At 55.0% G+C, this 21,151-nt stretch overlaps 2 protein-coding genes across 8 annotated transcripts in view; both read left to right on the top strand.

The window, feature by feature from the left end:
• HNRNPUL1 (heterogeneous nuclear ribonucleoprotein U like 1) overlaps nt 1-6,977 on the top strand; it is a 35,991-nt gene extending 29,014 nt beyond the window's left edge. For 3 of the 6 annotated variants that reach the window (XM_024768164.1, XM_024768161.1, XM_024768163.1), the window contains exons 11-15: nt 1,067-1,235; nt 1,866-2,147; nt 3,291-3,580; nt 4,983-5,177; nt 5,761-6,977. In XM_024768164.1, coding sequence (XP_024623932.1) covers nt 1,067-1,235; nt 1,866-2,147; nt 3,291-3,580; nt 4,983-5,177; nt 5,761-5,877 — 1,053 coding nt within the window. In that variant the 3' untranslated portion in view covers nt 5,878-6,977. The remainder of the gene's footprint in view (nt 1-1,066; nt 1,236-1,865; nt 2,148-3,290; nt 3,581-4,982; nt 5,178-5,760) is intronic. The other 3 variants (XM_024768167.1, XM_024768165.1, XM_024768162.1) reach the window with 2 other exon arrangements.
• A 2,483-nt stretch (nt 6,978-9,460) lies between these two features.
• On the top strand, nt 9,461-20,881 carry CCDC97 (coiled-coil domain containing 97). Of its 2 annotated transcripts, XM_024768146.1 has the most exons (6): nt 9,461-9,643; nt 13,221-13,676; nt 15,652-15,930; nt 16,393-16,522; nt 18,468-18,530; nt 20,105-20,881. In XM_024768146.1, exons 1-6 carry the CDS (start codon nt 9,586-9,588, stop codon nt 20,388-20,390), a joined length of 1,272 nt encoding a protein of 423 aa, XP_024623914.1. In that variant the 5' UTR covers nt 9,461-9,585; the 3' UTR covers nt 20,391-20,881. The 2 variants fall into 2 exon arrangements, with proteins under 2 accessions (XP_024623914.1, XP_024623915.1); XM_024768147.1 differs by having other exon boundaries at nt 18,468-20,239.
• Nucleotides 20,882-21,151: the final 270 nt, after the last annotated feature.

The raw sequence follows: 21,151 nt of genomic DNA, 5'->3' as shown, positions 1-21,151 counted from the left end.
TGCACTTGCTAAAAGCACAAGTTATCGCCTTGTCAAGCTCCCTGGTTAGAAGCTTGTGGGTGAGTCTGGTGTTTTAGAGCAGGACTAAGGGAATAAAAGAACCACGGTGTTGATGAAAATGATCTATACAACTGTCAAAGGGGCTGGTTAATTATGGCATCTATTCTATAAATATTATTAAAGGAGAATACCACGGAATTCCGTAAAGGTCCAGTGGTTAAGACTCTGCACTTTCACTGCCGAGGGCACAGGTTCAATCCCTGGTCGGAACTAAGATCCCGCAAGCTGCATGGTGCAGCCCAAAAGGAAAAAAAGGAAAACACCAGCACAGAAAAATGACAGGGAAACATTAAGTGAAAAAAAGACTTCAGAAGAGTGTGTGTTGTTTGATTCCATTAGTGTTAAAAATCACGCAGGGCTTCCCTGGTGGTGCAGTGGTTGAGAGTCCGCCTGCCGATGCAAGGGACACGGGTTTGTGCCCCGGTCCAGGAAGATCCCACATGCCGCGGAGCGGCTGGGCCCGTGAGCCATGGCCGCTGAGCCTGCGCATCCGGAGCCTGTGCTCCGCAACGGGAGAGGCCACAACAGTGAGAGGCCCGCATACCAAAAAAAAAGAAGAAGAAAAAAAAATCACACAGATATTTCTAGAAATACATAAATTCAATACAGGTCATCTCTGGGAGGTAGGAATGGCAGTAGGTGGATGAAAGGATTCTTACTCTAAACTTTATAGCTTGTACTCTGAATTTTTTTACTGTGAGCATGTTACTTTTAGAATGGGGGCTGAGGGGGCTGTAATGCACAATACCACAAACAAATTGGATTAAAAAAGCAAAGCTCAAACTTTAGGAATCCCTTGTCCTGTTACTGTCAGCAGCCACTTTCCCAAGTCAGTTCATTTTCTGAGGGTAGTCTCAAGAATCTTAAAAGTGAAGAGCAGTTTCCTGAGTTTCTCTGCTTGGAGAACTAGTATCCCTTTCTCAGTCCCTGGCCTACATAATACCCCACAGAGGAAAAGACCAACTTGTAATGACCATCTCTTGCCTCTTCTGTTACCTACCCCTAGACAAATGTTTATGGGTCAGCCCAGAGACGAAAAATGAGACCATTTGAAGGCTTCCAGCGCAAAGCTATTGTAATTTGTCCCACTGATGAGGACCTAAAAGACCGAACAATAAAGCGAACCGACGAAGAAGGGAAGGATGTCCCCGATCACGCGGTCTTAGAAATGAAAGGTAGGAAATGAGCGGTTCCCCGAGGGACATCGCAGCAGGGTCCTTAAGAGAAAAAGGGCTTTGCACAGTTTTTCCCTCCCCAGCTTCTTGATTATTCTTTTTTTTTATCTCGTTCATTCTTTTTGTGCTTCTTCTTTGTCCCTTCTCCGTCTAGTACAGCTGTGAATGGAAAAGCTGCCTGTATCCCTCCTGGGGCAGGGTTTTCAGACTAGATGGGGCTGCGGCAGGATGAGGGAGAGGATGTGTGGGAACAGGGGCTGAGAGACCTGCACGGTTGGCCGTCTGCCTCTGGCACCCACTGGGTGGGCTAGCTGAGCAAGCCTCAGTTTGCTTCTCTGTAAAAATAAGGAAGATGATTTCACCTGCCAGGCTCACTCCCTGGGTTATAAAACATTGGTTTGGTGGGGCTTAGCCACCTCTTCAGGAAAGGGAGGAGAGGGTCTTTGTTAGCCCCTTACTGTTGTCAGGGAGGCCGAGCTTGGGACCCTGTCTCTCCTCTGTCACTCATACTGCAGTCCCCTCCTCCTCCTCCCTTCTGGCAGGCCAGTGTCCTGGGGGTGAAGGAGACCAGACCTCTGAAGGTGCTGACCGCCTCTTCTTGTTCCCTCTGGGGCCCTCCCTTCCTCCTAGCCAACTTCACGTTGCCAGATGTTGGGGACTTCCTGGACGAGGTGCTGTTCATTGAGCTGCAGCGAGAGGAAGCAGACAAGCTGGTGAGGCAATACAATGAGGAAGGCCGCAAGGCTGGGCCACCCCCTGAAAAGCGCTTTGACAACCGAGGCGGTGGCGGCTTCCGGGGCCGTGGAGGTGGCGGCGGTTTCCAGCGCTATGACAACCGAGGTCCCCCTGGGGGCAACCGAGGAGGCTTCCAGAATCGGGGAGGAGGCAGCGGAGGAGGCAGCTACCGAGGAGGTGAGGCATCTCACACTGAGCTGTCCCTGCTTTTGAAAGGTTCCTGGTTCAGGGTTGCATTTTGTGAATGCTTCCTCAGTCAGCAGATGACATTTCCCTGTCACCCGCAGTGGGCTGAACTCTGGTAGAGAACTAAGATAAATCAGAGTCTGGGGCCTCAGGGAAACTCTCCCACTGTCATGCTCCCCCTGGACATTGCTCCTGAAGCCCTTGCCCATTTGTATGTCGCATTGCTATTATTTTTATGAATCTTTCCCACCCCTCATCTGACCATGAGCTTCTTGAGAAGAGCGGCCAGACCGAGTTTACTGCCAGTCCTGGGTCCCACCTCAGGACCTGACACAGGGCAAATATTAGGAATGGTTTTGCTTCTGAAACGCATGGAGAAACAGGCTTGGAGAGGTTAATTTGCCCAAGATTCACCCAGCTGAATCCATAGTTGGGATCAAGTGATGATGGATCCAGAGCCCAGGTTCTTACTAAGTTATGCTATCTCTGAAGTGTATGATCATGATTTAATAAGCATGCCCTACTCTGTTTCAGTCTTGTGGTGGGTGGTTTTGGAGACAGAGCCTTGACCCAGACACTATATCATCCTGTAGTGACAGTCCAGAAGGATTCTGGGCTGAATGGCACAGCCTGGGGGTACTTTGAGCTCCAGTGATACCTGATCCAGCCTGCAGGGGAGCAGGGCTCAGGAAAGGCCTCTTGAAATGCTGATATCTAAGCTGAGGTCCAGAAGCCAGTAGGAATTGGCTGGGGGAAGGGTTCTGGGCTCATGAAAACTGCACAAAGGCTCAGAAGAGGCCAGCCCATTTGGCCAAGCCTGAAAAGGACTGTCCCCAGTGCTTAGATGTTGGGGACACAGTAGAGACTAAGACAGCCGTGGTCCCAGGCTTACAGTCCAGTGGGCAAGACAAACCTGTCAGCAGGCCCTAACAACTGAGTGTTACCAGGGCGGCATGCGGGGGGTGCTCCCAGGGCTCTGGGGAAGGCCGGAGGGGGTGCTTTACTTGTTCACTGGGACTGGGCTCCTGCTCTGTGCCTGGTCACACTGGAGCTACAGCAGTCTTCAAGACAGCCCAGCTCCTGAGGGTCCCAAACTGAGAACAGTGGGGCCTCTCACCTGATTCTCCAATGCAGGTTTCAACCGCAGTGGAGGTGGTGGCTACAACCAGAACCGCTGGGGTAACAACAGCCGGGATAACAACAACTCCAACACCCGAGGCAGCTACAACCGGGCTCCCCAGCAACAGCCGCCACCACAGCAGCCACCGCCACCGCAGCCACCGCCACAGCAGCCTCCACCACCACCCAGCTACAGCCCTGCTCGGAACCCCCCAGGGGCCGGCAGCTACGCTAAGAACAGCAACATCCCTGGCTCGAGCGCCAATACCAGCACCCCTACTGTCAGCAGCTACAGCCCTCCACAGGTGAGAGGATAAGCGTGCGTGTGTGTGTGAACAGGTGAGAGGAGGTGGGTCCAGGGAAATCACCAACATGTGCTCCAGCCACAGGTCTTCACTCTTGCCTCCAGCCCTGCCCTTTCTCCCTTCCCTGCCAGTGCTTTTGGCTGAGACAGACGCTAGATATTCCCAGATGCCTTCCAGACCCAGAGTAAATCGGGGAACCTACCTGTTCTGTCATCCCTCTCAGGGCAGGCTGTATGTGTTGGTCCCACAAGCAAGTGCATTTCTCTTGGCTGCGTTCTCTTGGCTGTGTCACTGGCCTCACTGAATCCCCAAGAAAGCACTCAATTGGAGTTACCCCTTCAACCTAGGCTTGAAGGGGCTGATCCCCTTGTCTTTAGATGTAGGGACAGACTCTAAGGTTGGTGAGGACTTGACCTCTGCCCTGAGAGCTTCACTGCGGAGCAGCTCCAGGCTCAGTTTGAGTTCTCAGTGAGCCAGTGCTCAGCTCTGGTGCACACAGGCCCCTTAACCAGAGCAGTCCCCGTTTACTGAGCACCTTCCACACTTCAGGCCTGGAGGCAGCTGCCAGGAGACACAGGTGAATGGTTCTAGTCCTGGGCTAACCAGAATACTTCCTAGAACAGGAGTTGGGCAGACACAAGTTCAAACCCCAGCCCCACAGCGTTCTGGTTTTGTGACCTTGGACAAACAGCTTCACCTCTTGGGACCTCGTTTTCCTCATAAAGGACTAGAGTTAGTAGTAGAACTTACTTCCACGGTTTGTTGTGAGGGGAAGATGACATCATAGCTTTGCAGGTAAGGCTCTGGAACTAGGCGGACCTGGGGGCAAGTCACAGCTCTGCCACTTCTTACCTGTGTGGCTTGGGCCTAATGATTTCACCTTCCTGAGCCTCACCTTCCTTCTCTGTAAAACGAAGCCAATGGAGCCTGCCTCAGAGAGTTGATGGGGGGATTAGAGGAGTTGAGGATCCAGCCTGGACATGGGAAGCACTTAGGAAATTGCCACTACAGTTTTTCTTAGCAGGTCTTCCAATAACAAATACCACCATTTATTGTGCCCAATGGATGGTGCATGTAAGCTTAGTGAATACGCAAGGCAATCCAAAGGGGTGGTTCTGTTGTAATTCTCATTTTACAGAGAAAAAAGAAAACACTGGGATTTCAAGAGCTGCTGTGTGCCTTGCTCCTCCAGGGTCTCATAGCTGGGATTAGAGTCCAGAATTTAGCTCTTGATCCTACCCTGTCCTGCCATGTCACAGAGCTGACCCACCTCCTTCTCAGCCCTGAAACAGCGTCCACCAGGGAAGTTCCTTTGTGGACCCACTGCTTACAAAGGCCCTTCCTCCATCCCAGCTGAGCTGGCTGTTTCACAGAGACTTGTTTTTTTCCCTCCACTTCCCAGCCGAGTTACAGCCAGCCACCTCCCTACAACCAGGGAGGTTACAGCCAGGGCTACACAGCTCCACCACCTCCACCTCCGCCACCACCTGCCTACAACTATGGGAGCTACGGCGGCTACAACCCAGCCCCTTACACCCCTCCGCCGCCCCCCACCGCACAGACCTACCCTCAGCCCAGCTATAACCAGTACCAACAGGTAAGTGCCACAAGCAGAGGGGGGAGAATGGGGAGACTTCTAGGGGCCCCACAGGGGTGTGTATTCCCAGACCTGTGTCCCTGCTTATCCCTAAAAAGATGGGCAGCTCTCTGGCCTTGGGCTGGTGTCCATCTAGTACAGTATAGCCATGCCGTTTGTTGAACACTTCTACACTGGCTGCTAAGTAACTGCCGTCCTAGTTCCTCTCCCCAGTGCAGCAAGCAGAGGGCTTAGCAGGGGGCCTCAAACCCTGATTCAGTACCATGGCCAGTGTCCATTCTGATTGGTTCATGCTAGGCCCCATACCTGCTTTTGAGTATTTTGAACATGGTATCTAGCTATACCTGAAAGGGCATTAGGTTGGCAACCCGGGAGACCTGGGCTTCAGTCTCTAACTGCCCACCCATGTGACATTAGATCATTCACTTATCCTCCCAAGGTACCTTGATTTCTCTGTCAGACCTATGTGTTGACTGTCATCACCGTACCCATCTCCACCATGGGTGAGGGTGGGGTCAGGGGAGAAGCCAGATGTGGGTCTGGATGAACGACAACCTGGTGCTCTTGGTTTCTCTCTCCCCAGTATGCCCAGCAGTGGAACCAGTACTATCAGAACCAGGGCCAGTGGCCACCGTACTACGGGAACTATGACTACGGGAGCTACTCCGGGAACACACAGGGGGGCACAAGCACACAGTAGCCAGTGTGTCCTGGAGGCCCCTGCTGGCTTCCTCCACCAGCGCCCACCTTGGCCCCCCTTGTCCACCCCCTCCGGGTCACGTGGTGCTGGGGGACGGGTCCTCCCAGGGCTGACTCTCCTCCAAGGGGCTCTTCCCCCACACAGGGCCGGGCATTTTCCTCCGGATTCAAACAGGCAACAATGACCATTTATTTTGTTTGTCCCCCCACCCCCCTCCTCTTCCTCTTCCTCCCTTCCTCCTTTTTGACTAAAGACCCCCCCCTCCCTTGGTCGTACAGTGAGGCTACAGGGCTGTGGGGGGTACCCCATCCTGTCCTCTGGTCCCAGCCCTGCTCCAGCCCCTCAGCTTCCCAGATTCTCATGCAGTTGGTTGTAAATTCTTCCAGGAGCTGTTTTACTGTCTACTTTTCAGAATTTAAAAAAAAAAAATCAAAAACTTAAAAACACACAAGTTTAAAAAAGCAAAATGCAGAGGGAGGAAGAAGTGACATATTTTTTTGGTAATTATGCTTTTTTTTTAATTTTTAGAATTTGTCCCTTTTTACTGTGGGTCGGCTGTTGATATTCCATCAGGATAACCATTTCTTTGCTGAGTTCAGGTGACCGAGGAAGAGCCACACCCTCAAAACAAAACACACACAAAACAAAACCACAGAATCATCTTTAACCTAACTTTTTATACAGTGTCTCAGTTTCCGGTAACTTTGCACACAAGCTTCTGTGTTCAGTTGAATTGTACCTGCCTTTTGTATTTGGAGAGAGTGTGACTATTGAACTTGAAACCTTTTATCCGGGCATCTTGGTAGTTTCTGGTGGGATTAATCGGGTGAGAGGGAAGAAGGGAGTTGGGGGGCTCCTTCGTTTCAGAACATGAAGTTTCTCCCACTGCCTCCTCTCCAAAGGTCTCCCAGGGGCCAGACCTAAAGGTTTTTCCTACAGTGATCCTCTGATTATTTTTACTTCCCCTTGACCCATATGTTTTAATAGGACTTTAACAAACTGCACTTATTAAGAAATGTGTTTGCCCTGTTTTGTTTTGTTTTTGTTTTGTTTCAATAAATGACATGGCACCTCCTAGCAGGAAGGAAGCAAGGTTTCAACCCTGAAGTGTTACTGCAGTTGGCCTTTAATTGGGGCGGGGGCCTTTTCAAGGGGACATTATTTACTCACTCATTAAACACTTATTGTGGGATTTGTGTGCCTGTCCCCATTTTTGGTGCTGGGGATGCCCCCTTAAACCTGGGGCCCTCAGTTTAAAATCCACTAGTTCATTTTTAACGTGGTTTTCTGGTCTCTGCCCTTTCCAGTTCACCCACAATCCCAGATCCCTCCCGGAATCTGTGAGTAGAAAAGGATGGAACAAGTCCCTAGGCAGAGAGCAAGGTAGGGTGATGGTTGGAAACTAGGGCTGGACTGTTGGGGTCATCCCTTGGTGTGACTGCCCGTCCACATTAGGCCTGGCCTCTGTGTTGGACTTAGGATGGTTCTTGACCGTGCTCCTGGATCCAGGCTAGTGGGGATTCCAGGAGCTTCTTTATCTAGCCAGTGTTAGGTACTTGCTCTGTTCCTTACCCACACCCACTCTGGACAGTGCTGAGGACACAGCATGACCAAGGCAGTCCTGGACCCTGCCCTCATGGGGCTCTCAGTCCAGAGGTAACACGGACCTGTCATGGAATGGTGGCAGCGCCAAGGTCAGCTGTGAGAGCTTGGGGTGGAGGGGGGTGGTGAGGTGAGGCCTTCGTGGAGAAGGGAAATTTTTTAAAGAGGAATGAGCTGCGACAAAAGACCTTCTGGGGCTTCCCTGGTGGCGCAGTGGTTGAGAGTCCACCTGCCGATGCAGGGGACACGGGTTCGTGCCCCGGTCCGGGAGGATCCCACATGCCGCGGAGCGGCTGGGCCCGTGAGCCATGGCCACTGAGCCTGCGTGTCCGGAGCCCATGCTCCGCAACAGGAGAGGCCACAACAGTGAGGCCCGCATACCGCAAAAAAAAAAGGACTTTCTGATTGCATCCCCACAGCCTATCCTCCTTCCCCAGCAACTTGAGTCATTTCTTCAATCCCCTTAGGCATGCTGTACTCCGGGCCCCTTGTGAGGGACAAGGCTGGGGCACAGGAGCAGCCAGTTCAGCTCCATCTCTTCCCTCACAGGAACTATCTCAGAGCCTTGTGAAGGGAACACAGGCTACAAAACAGGGAGGAAGAAGGTTGACTACTTTTGAGGAGCCAAGGTTGATGGCTAGTTGGGCTAAAGGGAATCCTAGAGCGGCCTCTCCCTAGGGAGGGCCTCAGGTCCTCTAGGCTGGAAAGTCCCCTTCCCTGCAGGTCCATGTGTTGGGCAACAGTGCCCTCTGCTGGCCTCTCCTGGCAATATGTCTTAAGTGTAGTCAGTCCCCATCTATCCCAAGTGACAAATGAGCCACTTTTCTCCAGATCCCTTATCCTGGGAATGCAAACGGGAGGTTATTCCTCTGCCTTTGGCCTTAATATCTGGGTTACTGCATCAGCCTCCTCACAGATCTCTCTGACCTCCAGTCCCTTACCCTGATACCCCCCTGCTCACTCCCCACAGGATAAAGGAGCTCAAGCTACTTATGGCTTACAGGCTCCACATGCCTGGCCCCTGGTGACCTCACTGGCATTACCTTTTACCACTACCCTTTCAAACTTAAGATCACTAGTTTGTTCTAGGGGAATCACAAATCCCTTTTAGAATCTAAATGCCATGAACTTCTGCCTTGGAAATACATGTGTACGTGGAATTTTGCATAAAGATTTGTGAGGTTTTCCAATCCTTGCAGCCCAATCATGACCTTCAAGTTAGAACTCCTTTCCTATTACCTGGCCATACAGAAGCAACCAGAACTATTGATGCCTGCCTTCCTCTCCAGGGGTTTGCCTTGCCCGTCCTCCTACATGAGACGCTTCTCTACCTCTCTCTTATCCTGATTCCTGATCATTTTTCCGGTCTCAGTTTGGGTGTCCTTTACTCTCAGAAAAGAACCTTCCCATGGCCCTCCAGGCTTGGGTGGGCAGCTCCCTTAGCTGGACCTCTGGGTCCATCAGCCCTGCCCACTCAGGGCACTGGTAACACTTGAATGTGAGTCCCTACCCGTCACGTAGGGCAAATCAGGACCAAGGTCTCTCCACACCTGAAGATTCTTCAGGTCCTGGGAGCACAAAGTGGGAAGTTGAGTCTCTGATCTCACCACCTATCTCATGCTAAGCAGGGACTGGGTGTGATGACAGAAGCAAGCGACAAGGCTTAGTAAATATTCTTGAGGTGGTGAAGAAATAAGATAGCCTGGGGTCTAAACCAGAGCCCAAGCCCTCAGAGGCCCTGGAGGGTGGTCATTCAAACCATTCATCCCCAAATTAAGCATGCTGGGCCCTGGAGTCACAGCAGTCACAGGGTGAACAAGCCTTCGCTCTTGAGAGTCCAGTTTCGCAGCGGTTCAAATTGCGGGGGTGCGGCGTGCCGGAAGAATCTATCTGACCCTGGTGCCCTTTTCCTGCCTGGGGTGGGCGGGGCCGGGCGGAAGCACGCATGCGCACAGGAAAATCCAACTTCGTCCCGGAACTTTGGTTCCTGGTGCTGCGGGGCACCCGGCCCCGGGAGTGTGCTCGGCCGGAAGTGGCCGCTGAGGACCGGGGCGGGTATGGTGTGCGGAGCCTGCCACAGCAGGTAACAAGTCGTAGAGAATCGGGATGGAGGCCGTAGCGACAGCGACTGCGACTGCGACGGCGGCGGCGGAACCCGGTGAAGGTGAGGTCCTGGCCACGCGGAGGCGGCGGGAGGGTGGAGTTGCGGTGTCACTGGGAAATGATTCCCCGTGAAGGCGAAGGAGGACTCTTTAAAAGGGGACACCTGGGCTTCCCTGGTGGCGCAGTGGTTGAGAGTCTGCCTTCCGATGCAGAGGACACGGGCTCGTGCCCCGGTCCGGGAAGATCCCACGTGCCGCGGAGCGGCTGGGCCCGTGAGCCATGGCCACTGAGCCTGCGCGTCCGGAGCCTGTGCTCCGCAACGGGAGAGGCCACAACAGTGAGAGGCCCGCGTACCGCAAAAAAAACAAAAAAACAACCAAAAAAGGGGGACACCTGCCCTCGGCCCTAACTGTTCCCTTCACCACTTTGTCAGATTAACCCCGTTCGTTGCAGGCTGACCTCTTTACCCCATCCCCTCCCCCGAAATTAACCTCTTCCAAGTTCCAGCCGGCTCTTTCCGTGTCCTAGGCCAATCTAGTTCCTTACCAAGCTCTCAGGCTAACATAAACGTCTCTGTCCTGGGCTCTCCCATTGTCCCAGCCAACCGTGCTTCTCAAGTTACCTCCTTCCCTTGCTTCCTCCTGTCCCATGCAAACTCTACTTAGACCATACTAATGGCTCCCCCCATTTCATTCTAATTCCCGTTCTCCGAAAGTCCACAGTCCCATCTGCTTCCTCAGGGTCATTAATCCATTTCTATCCTCCCCCATCTCTCTCTTTTGCATTTTCAGTCTCTTTATTTCTCCTGATGCCTCCCCATCAGTACCTAAAATGCTTTTGTTTTGCTCATCTTAAAATTCTATCCTGGGGGTTTCCCTGGTGGCGCAGTGGTTGAGAGTCCGCCTGCCGATGCAGGGGACACGGGTTCGTGCCCCGGTCCGGGAGGATCCCACATGCCGCGGAGCGGCTGGGCCCGTGAGCCATGGCCGCTGAGCCTGCGCGTCCGGAGCCTGTGCTCCACAACGGAAGAGGCCACAACAGAGAGAGGCCCGCGTACCTACCACAGAAAAAAAAAAAAAAAAATTCTATCCTGGTGCTTCAGAGTAATCCCGTGTGGGGTGAGGTGCGGTTGAGAGGTTGGTTGAAACATCACTGGACAAGAATTGGTCATTTTTGAAGCTGGATGATGGATATATGGTGGAGGGGGGGTGGTCATCGTACTTTCTACTTATGTGCATGTTTGAAAGTTTCCATAGTAAGAAAAAAGCTTTAACCTAAAAAGAAAATCTATCCCTTGATTCCATGCTGCCTTCCAGGTACCATTTATCTTCTCCAAAGAGTCATGCACACTTGCCTCCATTTCCTCACTACCCACCCACTGCAGTCTGGCTTTTACCTTCAGAAACTGCACCCATCGGGGTCCGCAGTGACCTCCCTGTGTAATTAAACTGAGTCACTCTGTTCAGTTTTTTCCTTATTAGACTACTTGGAGAATTCAATGCCATTGACCCCTCCATCCTCCTTGAAAATATTCCCTTGGTTTCTGTGACACCACTCCTTCTGATATCCTTCCTATCTCGGGCTCCTGCTCAGCCAGTATTAGTTTCCTGGGGCTGTTGTAACAAACGACCACAAACTGGCTGGCTTAAAACAACAGAAATTTATTCTCTCACGGTTCTGGAAGCCAGAAGTCTGAAGTCAGTATCACTGGGTTGAAATCAAGGTGTCAGCAGGGCCATGGAGAGCTCCCTCAGAGGCTCTAAGGGAGAACCCATTCCTCACCTTTTCCAGCTTCTGGTGGCTCCTGGCATTCCTTGGTTTGTGGCCACATCACTCCAATCTCTGCTTCTGTCTGTCTTCACCTTGGGTTCTCCTCTGTGTGTGTCAAATCTCCCTCTTATAGGACACTTGTAATGGCGTTTAGGGCCCACCTGGATAATCCAAGATAATCCCCCTATCTCAAGATCCATAATTTAATCATATATGCCAAGACCCCTTTTTTTTTTGGCCATGTAAGGTAACATTCACGGGTTCCAGGAATTAAGACGTGACTATCTTTTGGGGGCCATTTTTTAGCCTCTCACAGCCTCCTTCACAGACATGTCTTCTCCCTATCCAGTCAGGACTGTTTCTTGGCCCCTCTTCTCTTTCCATACCTTACACACTCCCCCCACCCTCCCCGCGACTTCTTATTTCCTTCAGCTTTACTTCTGTTCTTTGCTCTGACGACTCCCATAACTCAGTCCCCAGCACAACACTTCTACCCTGAGAAGTCTCCCATGTACCAGCAGACTTGTAAATGCCTCCCCTTGGATGTCTCCTGGGCCTGTCATACCGTCCATGCCCCAAACCGGCCTCAGCATCTTCCCCCAGGCTTGCTCCTCATCCATGTCTCTGTGTCAGGGACAATTTGACCAGTCCCCTGGCCAGAGCCCTGGACCTTAACTGGATACCTCCCTCACCTCCCAGCCCTTCATTCCAATGACTTGTCCTACTCGGCCTCCCAAGCATCTTTTTAACCACGACCCCCTCCTGTCCCCTCCTCCACAGCCCCTTTACCTGGTCCAGCCCAGTCTTCTCTTGCCTCAGTCATTAAAACCCTCCCTGAGGGGCTTCCCTGGTGGCGCAGTGGTTGGGAGCCCGCCTGCCGATGCAGGGGACGCAGGTTCGTGCCCTGGTCCAGGAGGATCCCACGTGCCGTGGATGGGGAAAAAAAAAAAAAAAAAAACCCTCCCTGAAACCCGTTGTGCCTATAACCACCACCCTCTTTCTCTTCCCCACCCCAGCCAAGCTGAAGGAGTTGTCTGTACCTCCTGTCTTCATTTATTTCCTGCTTGCTGTAGCCTTGCTCCAGTTGCCACCACTTTTGAGAAGCAGCTTGCACCAGGGTTTGCCCAGCGCTCAGCTTTTCTGTTACTAGTGCCTGTGCTGTCTTTGACCTTGCCTGTCTTCCCCCATCAGACAGGGTGCTCCCTGGGAGCTGAACTGGATCCCTCCGGGGGTCCTCAGCATTGCCCAGCTCAGGGCCCGGCATAGATTTAGAGTTGCTGAAGAGTGGTTGGATGGGTATGCAAATGAGTAGGAGAGAATGAATGAGTGAGTGAGTGAATCCGTTAGTGAATGTATTGATGATTTCGTGAGCAAGGGAAAAGGCAAAATTGAGTGAATCAATGAATGAAGTGGTCAAGGACCAAGTAAATACACCAAGCACACTATCTCAGGGCCTTTGCACTGGCTGTTCCCTCTGCCAGTTCCCACAGAAATCTCGTGGCTCAGTCCCTCACCACCTCACGTCTCTACTGAAATGTCACCTTTTTGGCAAGGCCTTCTCTGACTGTCCATTTAAAATTGCAGCCTCACCCCCATTCCCTCCTCCTTCCCTTTTTATTTTCCTACACAGCTCTTGGAACCACCTAACGCACTGTATGTTTTCACTAACTATGTTTTCACATGCCTGCGTTCCCCACTAAACTGTCAGTCTCTTGCTTACTGTGGTATCTCTAGGGCCTAGAAGGGTGCCCGGAATATAGTAGGTGCTCAATAAATGTGAAATGAGTGAGTGAGCACCCAGTCCCTTTCACCCACTGCCCCATCCGCTTTCCCATCCCCGGACTGACTGATCTTCCCTCTCCCCACAGGCTGCACGGAGCCCAGTCCTGGGCACTGCGGGGAGCTGAGCTGGACGCCGGTCCCATCCAGACCCCAGGACAAGGCAGAAGCAGCAGAAGGAGCGCCAAGGGCCCTAGACACTGACCCCTCAGAGGTCAGGGACGCGGCGGTGAGTGCTATGCTGCACGCCGTGGCTGCCAGCCGCCTGCCCGTGTGCAGCCAGCAGCAGGGCGAGCCCGACCTGACCGAGCAGGAGAAGGTGGCCATCCTGGGCCAGCTGTACCATGAGAAGCCACTGGTGTTCCTGGAGCGCTTCCGCACGGGCCTCCGGGAGGAGCACCTGGCCTGCTTTGGCCACTTGCGCGGCGACCACCGCGCGGACTTCTACTGTGCCGAAGTGGCCCGGCAAGGCAGCACCCGACCCCGCACCTTGCGCACCCGCCTGCGTAACCGCCGCTACGCTGCCCTGCGTGAGCTCATCCAAGGTGTGGGGGCGGGCAGGTTGGGTGGGAGGGGAGACTGAAGCAGAGGAAGTAAGAAACAAGGATGCAGGAACAGAAACGCAGACAGAGATCCTGGGAGATAAGTTTTAAGACAGGGACCCGGGGAGAGACGGAGACAGAAATGTGAGGTGACAGGGTGAGATAGGGAGAGACAAACAGGGACCCAAGGGAAGAGAATGGGACAGGCAGTGAGAAGGGTCAGAATTTAGTAGATAACAGAAGTGCCATTTCAGACCAGCAGGCCAAGGACACAGTATCCAGCACTGTGAGAATTGGTTACCCCTCAGGGAAACTAGATCCCTACCTCACACTGTACACAGAGGCATTGACAGAAACCTAGGGGAATATGTTCCTGACCCAGGAGAGGCAAAGGCCTCTTGAAAAAAAACACATGTGAAAAGCATGAAGGAAAACATTGGTACATTTCTCTTTTTTATTTGTTTACTTATTTATTATTTTTGTAAGATTGGTACCTTTTTGACCACGATGTAGTTACAAGCAGCTTTGTGACCAAAGACACCAGAACTAAAGTTAAAAGATGAGAGCAGGGGCTTCCCTGGTGGCGCAGTGGTTGAGAGTCCGCCTGCCGATGCAGGGGACTCGGGTTCGTGCCCCGGTGCGGGAAGATCCCACATGCCGCGGAGCGGCTGGGCCCGTGAGCCATGGCCGCTGAGCCTGCGCGTCCGGAGCCTGTGCTCCGCAACGGGAGAGGCCACAACAGTGAGAGGCCCGCGTACCGCAAAAAAAAAAAAAAAAAGATGAGAGCAAATGAAGGAGAGAGTGAGTTAAGATTCTAGTTAGGGAGAAGGCACAGGCTGTAGAGAAAGGGATCCGGAGAGAGTGGAGCACAGTGACCGATGAGGAGCAGGGATGAAGAGAGGAGGGAGGATGAGTGAATGAAAGAAGTGGGGTTAGGTGACAGAAACTGAGAAAGCCAGAGAGACAGAGATGGGTGGAGACAGAGGGACAGAGGAGGGGAGGGAGAAACTGAGACCCAGAGAGAGAGAGTGACAGTGAAAGATAGGGAGAAGGAGGGAGAGAAACAGAATGTGGTGGGAAACATGGGGAACAGAGAAAGGCGGGTAAGAGAGAGAAGGCAAGATGGAGGGCGGGACAGGGATGGTCCCAGGATTCCTGGGCTCTGAGGGCGGGGCTAGGACCAGCGGCGGGAGGGGCTGGGCAGGCTTAGCTGTTATCTGAGGGACAGGAGACATACGAAGGCCCTGGGTTTGGGGAGTGGGGAAGCCAGGCCCTCAGAAGGGGTGGTTGCAGAGAGGAACGCTCTGGGGAGAGGTGAGATCTGGGGTCTGGAAGACCAACAGGGACACCCACACCTGGGCAGATGCCCTGCTAGACCTGACGCTGTGCACGCACACGTCTGCTCCATGAAGATGTACACTTACGTGCCCGGCAGTGCAGGCGTGTCCAGGTGTGTGCACCAACAGCCAGAACGGGGCTCAGCAGACAGGCACACACAGTCTGCATACTGGCTTCCATGCACAGTATACCTGCCCGCAATGTCCTGCACACCAGCTCCCAGATGCAGGGACCCACAGCAGTGTACGCACACGCACACACACACACACACACGAATCCTGCCCAGGCACAGTCGTACACGGGCCCTAGGCCAGCAGTGCCTCAGGCCAGGATGTCCAGCAACCTGTGTACCCTACATGTTTGGACACATGAGTCCATACGTAGATACAGGCCTGGTCGCGCACACTTGCTTAGACACGTGCATGAGTTCTCGTGGTCACGACCTCAGGCATCTGGGTGTGTTTGTATACATTGCTGACTGTGGACGATCACACTCACACTTGTGTGTCTACGGCTTCCTGTCAGCGCAGTCCCACGCCTGGGCGGACACAGGTCTGCGCAGGCCCGCTCACCCTCCGCCCAGCCCCGCGCCTGGCCCGCAGGCCCTTGCCCCCACGCCCACCCTGTCTCCTCCGTGCAGAGGGCGAGTACTTCAGCGACGAGCAGATGCGGTTTCGGGCCCCGCTGCTGTATGAGCAGTACATCGGGCAGTACCTGACCCTAGAGGAGCTCAGCGCCCGCACCCCGGCCCAGCGGCCACCCAAGCCCGGCCCCCCCGGCACTCCCGCCTGCCCGCTCTCTGACCTGCTGCTCCAGTCCTACCAGGAGCGGGAGCTGCAGCAGCGGCTGCTCCAGCAGCAGGAGGAGGAGGAGGCCTGCTTGGAGGAGGAGGAGGAGGAGGAGGACAGCGACGAGGAAGGTGAGGCCCGGCGGTGGGGAAGCCCCGGTGTCGCACAGCCCGGCCCCAGGCTGGTGTGTCTCAGCTCCACAGCACTAGGCCAGGCCCACCTGCGGGAGCAGATCACAGCCCTGCCCTACCTGGCCTGAGTGCCCTGGCCCTTCCCGTCCTCTCCAGCATCCCTGTCCCTGCTCCTCAAAGACACCAAGCAGTCCCTCACCTCCAGGCCTTTGCTCATGCCGTTCCCTCTGCCAGGAGTGCCTTCCCTTTGCCACCCTTCAGGCGTCAGGTCCCAACCCTGCTCTGTGGCCTCCAGAGCACTGTGTCGTCACGTGTTCAGTGTGTGCCCCAGGAAGGTAGGGACGGGGCCGTCTTGGTCACTGCTGTGTTCCCAGTGCCACCCAGCACGAAGGATGCAGCTCTCTGTGGAGGTGTGTTCAGCACAGTCCTCACACACCCCACCCTGGGTGTCTCCCCCTACAGACCAGAGGCCTGACAAAGACTTGGAGGCCTGGGTCCCCGACTCGGAAGAGAGGCTGATCCTGCGGGAAGAGTTCACCAGCCGGATGCACCAGCACTTCCTGGACGGCAAGGATGGGGACTTTGACTACAGGTGCTCCCGTGCCCCCCCCTGCACCCCCCCACCAGTCCCCCAGCCCGGCACCCCACAGGACATGGGCTCTGGGGTCACACAGCCTAAGGGTTTCAGATCAGAGATCAGTGGGTGACCTTGGAGTAGCTTTGTCCCTCTCCGAGCCTGTCCCCTCACCTGAAGGAGGGGAGTGAGCAGGGCTGACATTCAGCTCCGTATTGATAGAACACTGGAACATTCCCGTTTGGGTAGGTGGTGGTGGTGGCCTGGCAGGATGCCAGTACTCCAAGCTTCCTAAGTGTCCCCCAGGACCCCGGACTTCCTCATGCTGCAGGAAGTAATCCCTGGCAGCGTAATGCCTGGCGTGGAGGGGCCTGTGGTGGGTGCCCCTGCAGTGCTGGTTGTTCATTTCTCCAGTAGAACCCCAGGGATAAGATACCTGGGCCACCTGCTTTGGAAAAGGATTCTGCCATCAGGGAAAAGGACACAGGCGAGTGAAGTATCAGAGTAAAAGATAAATGGTTTTGTCGACGGAGGCAGCCTCGCCTTGTGGTCTGGAACATCAGGTGTGGCAGCAGAGGGCCCTGGTTTCAAACCCAGCCCCCATGACATACGAACAAGCAGAGCCGCAGAGCCTCGTCAGTAGAATGGCGGCAGGGGCGCGGCGGGTGGTGTCATGATTGCCACAGCTACAGCAGCGCCTGGTACCAGAGCCTCACTGGTCCAGTCCGGGATCCCCAGCTCCAGAGGCGAGTCTGGCTGAGGCACTATTCCATTGACTGATCTCAGTGTTCCACACAAGGCAGTGAGGAGAGTCCCTGGGCTGTGGGGAGCCCTCGTAAGGGCACCACTGCTGTCATAAAGCCAGGTGCCCACGAGGAAGTCGGCCCTGGTGTGAGGAATGGGGCGCGGTGGGGACTGAAGCCTGTCCCCTCTCCGAGGGGCAGCTGCTGAGCTGCATTCAGCCACCAGGTGCTCGGCGCTGCTGGGTCCACACTGGGGACGAAGCAGGGAACAAAACCGATGGAAGGGTTCCCTGCCCTGAAGGAGTCCCATTCTGGCGAGGAAGGCAGCAAGGAGCGGAATGGAGGTGCTGGAGGTGCGAAACATCTAGTGGCGATGGGGCCAGGAAGAAAGACAGAGCAGGGTCCCGGCATTGGGGGTGGAAGCAGGGTGATGAGGTGGCCGGGGAAGGCTCTCTGAGCAGGTGACATTGGAGCAAAGACCTGCAGGAAGTGAGGGGTAGGCGACATCAATACCCTGGGGAAGAGTGTTCCTGGCGGGGGGGCAGCAGGTGCAAGAGCCTTGAGGGGCACAGAGGAACAGCACGGTATGCGAGGGGTGAGGGGGAGGCCGTCTCATCAGGGGGTGGCGGGGCTGGATTGGACAGGGCTTCCTGCACCAAAGAGAGTGTGAGGGAGCCTGGTAGGGTTTGGAGCACAACCGGGGGTCCTCCTCACAACTTAGGATCACTTGTTGCCTGAGGGCAAGGTTTCTCAACTTCAGCACTGTGGACCTTTGGGGCTGGATAACCCTTTGTCCTGTGTGTGGCAGGTGTCGAGCAGCATCCCTGACGTCCACCACTGGATGCCAGTAGCAGCCCCCCAACTTGTAACCACCAAAATGTCTCCAGTTATCACAAATGTTCCTTGCGGGGGGGGGCAGAATCTTCCTGGTTGAGAACCACTGCCTCAGGGCCCAGATGTGGGCCCATGTGTCACCACATCTTCTGGCTTTTTAAGAGAAACCAGAAGTTTTCATGTAAAATCTCTGCTTTGGAAAATGTTGCCTTTTGTTTGAAGCCCTGAGAGAGGCAACATAACCCAGCTGTAAGTTCGCTCTGACTTACAGCTGCCAGCCCATGGCCTTTCACTTCAGGGGGCCCCAGGCCCCAGCTCCTCTCCACAGAAGCGGGGAGGCTGGGGTGCAGGCAGAGCCAGCCCCTGACAGCTCCCTCCCCCTGCAGCACCGTGGACGACAACCCTGACTTCGACAACCTGGACATCGTGGCCCGGGATGAAGAGGAGAGGTACTTCGACGAGGAGGAGCCCGAGGACGCACCCAGCCCAGAGCTGGATGGGGACTGATGGCTGCTGCGCCCACCCCGTCCCCCGCCCCAACGAGGCTGCTGGTTACAGGCCAGGCCGGCTCAGTGACTTTCTCTAGGCGACAGCAGGGTGGCTGCCCTATACCACCAAGCCTCGCTACGTCTGGTCCCATCTCCGCGGCCCCCTCCCCCTTGCTCTCCATTTCCTTCTCCCCCTGAACCCTGGTGCCTCTCTCCTTCCTCTCTCCTCTCTCTCAGTCTTTTTCTCACCACCTTTCTGTCTCCTGCTTTCTGTGTCTCTCGCTCTTTCTCCACCTCCCTCTTTTTCCTTTCTGTCTTTCTCTTTCTCCCCCTCTCTCTGTGCCTCGGCCTCTGTCCCCACAGCAGGGCCCAGGATGAACACCCTCCCCTTGACCTAGGCCAGTGGGGCCCTTTGTCCTGGAGCTGGCCAGGTTGAACCCAGGGCAGAGCTCCGCCTCTCCCTCCCCAGCCCCGCCTCTGCTCTCCTGCCCCTCTGTGCTTGAGGCTCAGTCTCACACTCGCACCTCCTTGCCTCTGTTACGTTCCATCTCCTTCGGCCTCCCTCCATCTTTCGCAGCCTCTGTGCTGGGTCTGTCCCTCTGTCTCTCAGCCTTTATCTCTGGATTTCAGTACCCCCCCGCAAGGCCCTGAGCATCCCCCATCCTGGCTGCTGTGGGCCACAGAGCCTGACTGCGGAGTAATCGGGCCTCGCTGTGGGCAGTGGGGAGACCTTGGGGGTGGCCACCGGCTCTCACCTCTCCCTCAGGACCCAGGTTTGGGAGAGGTGTGCAGGGGCAGCGTGGGATCGTGGGCCTGCCAGGTCGGGTATAGAGGGAGAGGAGGGACTTTCCCCTCCCAACCCCACCAGCCCCCCTCTGCCCAGCCACAATTTTCCCTTCCTTCACTTCCTCCACCTCCCTCTCCTGTTTACACTTCCAAAATATGCACAGGCTGTTCTCATGGGTGCTGTGTCATCACACACACACACACACACACACACACACACACACACACACACACACACACACACACACACACACACACACACAGCCCCAGCATCCCTGCCCCAAGCTGGCCCCACCGAGCCCCCTGCCGCCCTGGGCTAATGGGAGCCAGATGGCCGCCTGGTGACTCAGCCACTGGCCTGTGGGAACCCAGGCATCCCGCCTTCCCATGCCCCCATACCCAGCTCACGCTCCCCCAGTAGACATACGCAGGGAAGGGGCCAGCTGCTAGCGGGGGAGGACACAGGCCATGTGTTGGAGAGGTGGGGCCCGGGGACCCCTCACTCCCGTGAGCCAGGCCTGAAGGACCCTCAAAACTGCCTTCTCCAGCATGGGGCCCAGAGTGCCGGGGAGACCCCACGGACTCCTGGGGCCACAGCTTTTGACCCCCAGGCCTCGCCTCTGCCCTCTGGCTCAACTGGAATTAGAGCCAGACACAGAAAGTGAGAGCTAGACAGAGGCCAAGGGATGTTCAGACAGACTATTAAATAAGGAAACTTCTGGTTACTGAGCAGTTCTGTCCTGTGCCAGGCCCCAGCAAGGTGCCCGATGCTGCACTGAATCCTCCACACAGCCCCGCGAACGAGGGGCTCAGCTCCATTCCGTATGTGGGTCACAGGAGGCCCAGAAAGGAGATGTCACGTACTCAAGGCCACGTGGCCATCAGAGATGGAAGCCCGGGTGTAGAATCGTAAGTCCTGGAGACCACCTCCTGGCCTGCCTGTCCGCTCTCAGGGCCACACAGAGTAGACAGACGCAGACTTCTTCAGGGGTAACGACTGAAGGAGAGTTAGCTGTTGAGGATAACAGCAGCTAACACCTTTGGGGCCCTCCTGGCGCGCTAGGCACTGTCCTTCCTGTGCACAGATGGACAGCATCATCTAGTGTTTAGTACCTGAGTCACTGAAGGTCATCACTGAAGGTCATCACAGAGGTCCCATGCAGTATAAACTGTCAGTACTGATAGGGTGTCTCCCAGAGGAGGCCCAAGGCCAGCCAGCCAGCTAGGCTCACGGTTGGGAGAGACGTTTGTCTCGGGTGCTTGTGTTGCTGCCCTCAAGTTGTGAGAGGTCTTTCATAATACAGGCATCAGCCCTGGGTGATGGGCGCATTTTTCAGCGGTCTGTCATTTGATCATTAAATCTGTGATACACTGTGCCGTACCTAAATTTGTTACATACATTTTCTAAGTGATGAGAGACGGCAATTGAGTCAGAATTAGGGTTAGTCAGATGGTAGAGAAGGAGCGTCTGTCTCAGAGACCGAGGTGGAGCCCAGAGGCACTCCCCCATCACAGCCTCAGACCCGCTGAGACCTGGAGGTGCCCAGAGAGGCGCCTGCCCCTCCACTCCTGGTTCTGGGGTTGGGGTGGGCGGAGAGTCTGAGTCAGGGAAGGGAGAGCCCCTCCGAGGGCATCCGGCCCCCACCCCTGTGTCTCCTGTCTGTCCTGGCCAGGCTCTGCTGGCTGCCACCCCACCCCCCATGTCTGACACCTCTTTGCGTCCTGCCCCTCTCCTCATCCCCTCCAACCATCTGCCTCGCTGTCCCTTCTCCCTGCTGCTGCTGTCTCCTTCCTCT

Source organism: Neophocaena asiaeorientalis, unplaced genomic scaffold (genome assembly GCF_003031525.2).
Source record: "Neophocaena asiaeorientalis asiaeorientalis breed wild unplaced genomic scaffold, Neophocaena_asiaeorientalis_V1.1 scaffold629, whole genome shotgun sequence".
Lineage (NCBI taxonomy): Eukaryota > Metazoa > Chordata > Mammalia > Artiodactyla > Phocoenidae > Neophocaena > Neophocaena asiaeorientalis.
This window is presented reverse-complemented; position numbering and strand designations above follow the sequence as displayed.

Coding starts and splice junctions, on each gene's coding strand:
- CCDC97 (XM_024768146.1), top strand. CDS start 9,586: ATGGAGGCCGTAGCGACAGCGACTGCGACTGCGACGGCGGCGGCGGAA. Junction 13,677..15,651: donor CCTGCGTGAGCTCATCCAAG/GTGTGGGGGCGG, acceptor TCCTCCGTGCAG/AGGGCGAGTACTTCAGCGAC. Junction 15,931..16,392: donor GGAGGACAGCGACGAGGAAG/GTGAGGCCCGGC, acceptor CTCCCCCTACAG/ACCAGAGGCCTGACAAAGAC.